General features: G+C 52.5%; 1 protein-coding gene across 1 annotated transcript; it reads right to left on the bottom strand.

Moving 5' to 3' along the window:
* On the bottom strand, positions 1 to 4027 carry LOC135714089 (uncharacterized). The gene is made up of 5 exons (XM_065237356.1): positions 3456 to 4027; positions 3081 to 3330; positions 2345 to 3022; positions 492 to 2148; positions 1 to 434 (listed from the first exon to the last, which is right to left on the bottom strand). Exons 1-5 carry the CDS (start codon positions 4025 to 4027, stop codon positions 1 to 3), a joined length of 3591 nt encoding a protein of 1196 aa, XP_065093428.1.
* Positions 4028 to 4636: the final 609 nt, after the last annotated feature.

Raw genomic sequence — 4636 nt, 5'->3', positions numbered from 1 at the left:
TTATCCATCGTCGGACATCTTGGAGTGGAACTTTATCCGTGAATCTGGGACCCGACGGTCCAGTTCCAGCGAGTTGATCGGCTGCCTCGTTTCCGGGTATTCCGCAGTGACCGGGGCGTACTTTATGGTAGCCTGAATCCACGGGTGGGTGGGAGTTGCTGAGCATAGTTCCTGAATAGCGCTGCAGGAATCTATCAAAATAAGAATCGGTTGATTGGCTGGTAACGTGGCCGCATGGAAAATTGCGGCCGCTTCTGCCGAGTAGACGGAGCACTGCGGCGGAAGGCTGTTGCTGGCGAGTATGCCACTTCCGGATACTCCGATGCCAACGCCCGTGTTGGATCGGGAACCATCGGAGTACCGGTGTGTATGTTCGGCGTAATGGGTTCTGATATGTTCGGCTACTGTGCGACGGAGGGCCGCGGAGTTGTCTCCTGCTTTGAATCGGTTTTAAATGTGGTAATCGACAATGATGCTGGAAGAGAGCCAACTCTTCTCTCCGTGCCAGTGGGTCCTAGCCACCGGGGGGAGGTCGATGGTGGCGATCGTCTGCAGGATTCTATCCCCCTCATCGAGGAGGAAGATTCTGCCATTTCCTGCTGTCTTGGCGGCGAAGGATGCGGCTTTGAAAATGGTAGCGTTGATAATGCGGTACCGGAAGGGTAGAACTCCTGCTTCGACACATGCAGAATCGGCGGGGGCAGGAATTATCCTGATGCTGCTGTTGAAGGTTGGACCGAGAATCTCAACCTGCTTCTCCGAATTGATGCACGTAAGCTCAGTTCCGTACAGCAGCCTGCTATCGATGATAGCTTGCGCTACTCGGAAGCGAACAGCCCGATTGTTGGTGCGATGAGGCCTGGAGATGGTCCGGATCAGATTGACCCTGCTTCGACAATCTTTCTTCACCTGGTTGAAGTGCGGCACGAAAGAGAGGGTGCGGTCCACAAGTACGCCCAGGATCCGAATGGAGTTCTTGACGGGAATAGCCTGGTCGCCAATCTTGATGGCGGTCCCGTTAACCCTGTGTCGTGACGGGCAGACGTGGCATCTGATGCTTTTTCTAGCAGAGAGCTGATAACCAGCAGCTTCGGCCCATTTTACGACGGCTGTGACCGCGGCTTGCGTGAGGTTCCTGGTGCGTGTTGTTGTGGGCCCGGTTACCACGATGAGCACATCGTCGGCGTACACAAAGATGCGAACGTTCTTTGGCAACTGGCTGAAGATACCGTTCATCGCGATTAGGAAGAGCGTAACAGAGATCACTGATCCCTGGAGGACCCCTGTTTCCTCCTGAAAGCTCCTAGATTTGGCATTTCCGATGGCAACACGGAAAGCACGGTTAGTGAGGAAATTCCGAACGAAATGGACCATGTGTCCCTTAAGTCCCCAGCTGACGAGTTTGGCAAGTACGGCCGGAGTCCAGGTCCTGTTGAATGCCTTGGAGATGTCCAGTGAGACCATTTCGGTGTGGTGTCCCTGGTCGAAGGCGTCTTTCAGCACGTCTCCCAGTGTAGCGAAATAAGTTGAGGTGCCATATCCGTGCCGAAAGGCGTGTTGTCGATGGTCGAGCAAGTTGTTGTTCGACAGGAATGTCTTAAGCCTGCGGTTCACCATCCGCTCGAAGACCTTACTCATGCAGGAAGTTAGTGCGATGGGCCGGAATTTCGTCGTGTCCTTCGTGGTTTTATTCGTCTTCGGGATTGGGATGACTAGGCTCTCCCTCCATGATGCTGGATAGGAGTCGGTGGTCCAAAGTTTGTTGAAGAGGTCAAGCATAAGGACTTGCCCTTCGATCGGTAGGTGTGTTAGTAGGGGGTACCCGAGTTCGTCAGGACCCGCCGATTTGCCCTTGCTCTTGCTGAGTGCAAATTTCAATTCGTCCCATGAGAAAACCCCATTTATCCCGGTGTTGTTGTTGTCGGTCGGTACGTGGAAATTACCTATGGAAGTCGGTGTGGCGTTGTTGCGGCGACGGAAATTTTCGTTATATCCGGGGATAGCCAAAAGCTCCGCGAAGTACTTGCCTAGCTCATCAGCTACGGCTGTTGGCTCAGATACGGTGATGCCTCCGGACTGCACCTGCAGCGGGGCCGAACGTCTCTTTCCGCTAAGTGCGTTTACACGGTTCCAAAGATCTGCCGAGGACTGGGAAGCATCGATGCTGTCGAGGAAATTCGTCTAGCTCTCTTGCTTGGCACTTCGGATCGTTTGCCTGCATTGGATGTGCAGTTCACGATAACGTTCGAGGATGCCGTCTCTGCCAGGGTCGTCTGGTCTCGTCCTTCTCAATTTACGGAGGGCCTTCCGTCGGGCCTTAACCGCTGTCTTGGTTTCTTCTGACCACCATCGGAGAGCTTTTCGTTCGGGGAATACTGCTGGTTTTGGGTACTGAAGCGACGGCTGCTTCAAGGATTATCTTCGTTAGGTCGGGGATGTTGCCGGGATTCTGCTCCTGGATACCGGAGAGGATGGCGTTCCTGTACACTTCCCATTCGGCTTTGTCATACCTCCAGCGTGGAATACGGGTGGTTTCTGGGGCGGCTGCGGCGTGTAGCTGAATTTTGATCGGATAGTGGTCGCTTCCGTAAAGATCCGAGTTGGCGATCCACTGCATCTTGCCGGCAACGTCTCTGTTGAGAGCGGAAACGTCGATAGCTGTGGCATGACGTCCATTGAAGAAGGTGGGTGCCCCGTCATTGAGCACGACGAGGTCTTCGCTCTCGAAGAGGTCTGCTAGAGCGGACCCACGGCTGTTCGGTTTCGGACATCCCCAGTTGGAATGATGTCCGTTCATGTCCCCGACGAGGATTCGCGGTTCTGGGAGTTTTTCAATGGCACTCTTCATTCTGCTATTTAGGCCATTCAACCGGCCACATGGTAGATAGGCGCAGGCGACCGTTATGTTGAGTGGGCCTTCCAGTTGGACGGCAATGAAGGGAAGATCGGATGCGACATCAATTGGGTGAAAAGCAACCTCTCGTAGGACTCCGATGGCTACCGAGTGACGGAAGTTGCTACCCTAACGAACGGTTCATTTGCTCCACCGTTAGTTTATTAACTTCCTGCAGGGCGATAACCCATGGTAGGCTGCCTTGGCAAAGAAGTTCCAGATCTGCTAGGTGCTGGAAAAACCCGTTGAGATTCCATTGAAGAAGGAATTTGACGGGCTTTGGTAAAGCCGGCTTCGGGAAGGCGGTTGCTGAATCGATGCTTTCACGGCTCATGTTGACGGAGTGTCGGATGTCGTAATAGCCAGAGATATTGATTTCATCCGGGTTATCGGCGGATCCGTTCGTGGAGTCGGCGCCGGATAGAGACCCGCGATAGCTAGGCGGGGGAATTCCATCGGATCCGGGTGTCAAAAGTACGGCAGCAGAGATTGCCGATGGGTTTGAATCGTTGACCGAATGAAACAGAGCCCCACCAGAGGCAAGTGGAGGAGTTCCACCCACCAAAAAGGCAGGGATGTTTCAACGGGAGAAAAGAAGTTAAGGTGGTTTCGTTGCTTCGTCGGTGTATGGCCAACAGATGTTGTGTCTTCTTCGATATCCTTCGGGGAATGGGAATGACGTCCCTTGTCCGTCCCGATCCTCACATTCCGCTTCTTCTTAGGTTCATCCTTTTTATCCGGTGATTCTGGCGAATTTTCATGCGGCTTGGGAATTTTGGGAACTTCGGCTGAGCGGGGGGGTCGCCGTGAGTGGTCCAGTTCCGATAATAGGCGTTTATTGGTTTTTGGCGTGAGGAAAATCGGTAGAGAGATGTCTACCTTCATGGCGGGGTTCGGGTTATGGTCCGGCGTGATGGTTGCGTCACGAGCTGTATCCGACAAAAAGGACAAATCGCAGGAATCATTAGGAATGGATGGGGCTGATGCGGGTTTGTTTGCGGGTGTAACGAGAGAGGTAGGCAGAGGCGAGACGCTTGGTTGGCTGACTCCGAGCTTAGGTGTAGTAGCAGCGGTACTCGGAAGAGAAGCTTCAACATTTAGCAGTCTTCGTTGGGTCTGAACTTCGGTGGCCATCAGGGCTTTGATGGACTTTTAAAAACGGTCCTGCATTTTAAGCATTAGCTGATTGTTCTACTCCATCTGCAGTTGAAACAACGCAGTGAAGTCAGTCGGTACGGAGTTGATAGGAGCGGGAATTGCCAGGTCGATGGTGTTCATCAAGTGCTCATCAAGTTTGCCTTCAAGACTGGCGGAGGTAGCTCCGGCGAAAGTTCTTACTCCGCTACTCTGGTCGAATAGCCGACGCGCTTCGGGGTACGATAGGTCTCTATCTACCTTGATTTTTTGGATGCTATTTTCCCTGATGTAGCTCGGGCAGGACCGATCGGATAGTGGATGCTGATCGGTTTGGCACCGGGCGCAGAACTTGCCATTGGTACACGTTCTGTCCTCAGGGATCGGATGATCCCCGGAACACTTCCCACATATCGGCTTTGCTGCCTTGCAAACTGTGTTCACTTCTCTAGTGGATAAACAATTATATTATCAAAATATATCTACAGGGTTTATATACAGAGGCCGGGAGTCCGGTCAATGCCTTTTGGCTAATATAGAAAACAATTTCTTTTAGAAAACTGGTGCAGAAGGCAAAATAAAGGGTTATTGTTTAAATTTATTTCTACC

Source organism: Ochlerotatus camptorhynchus, unplaced genomic scaffold, assembly GCF_037179485.1.
Source record: "Ochlerotatus camptorhynchus isolate MF236.1 unplaced genomic scaffold, CSIRO-AGI_Acam_v1.1 ptg000608l, whole genome shotgun sequence".
NCBI classification, from domain to species: domain Eukaryota; kingdom Metazoa; phylum Arthropoda; class Insecta; order Diptera; family Culicidae; genus Ochlerotatus; species Ochlerotatus camptorhynchus.
This window is presented reverse-complemented; position numbering and strand designations above follow the sequence as displayed.

Bases quoted from the DNA above. Each gene is read 5' to 3' on its own strand.
- LOC135714089 (XM_065237356.1), bottom strand. From the start codon at position 4,027: ATGGCCACCGAAGTTCAGACCCAACGAAGACTGCTAAATGTTGAAGCT. The intron at 3,023-3,080 runs GTTATCGCCCTG...ACCGTTCGTTAG, and splicing joins GCCAAGGCAGCCTACCATGG to GGTAGCAACTTCCGTCACTC. The intron at 435-491 runs GTTGGCTCTCTT...GATTCAAAGCAG, and splicing joins CCACTGGCACGGAGAGAAGA to GAGACAACTCCGCGGCCCTC.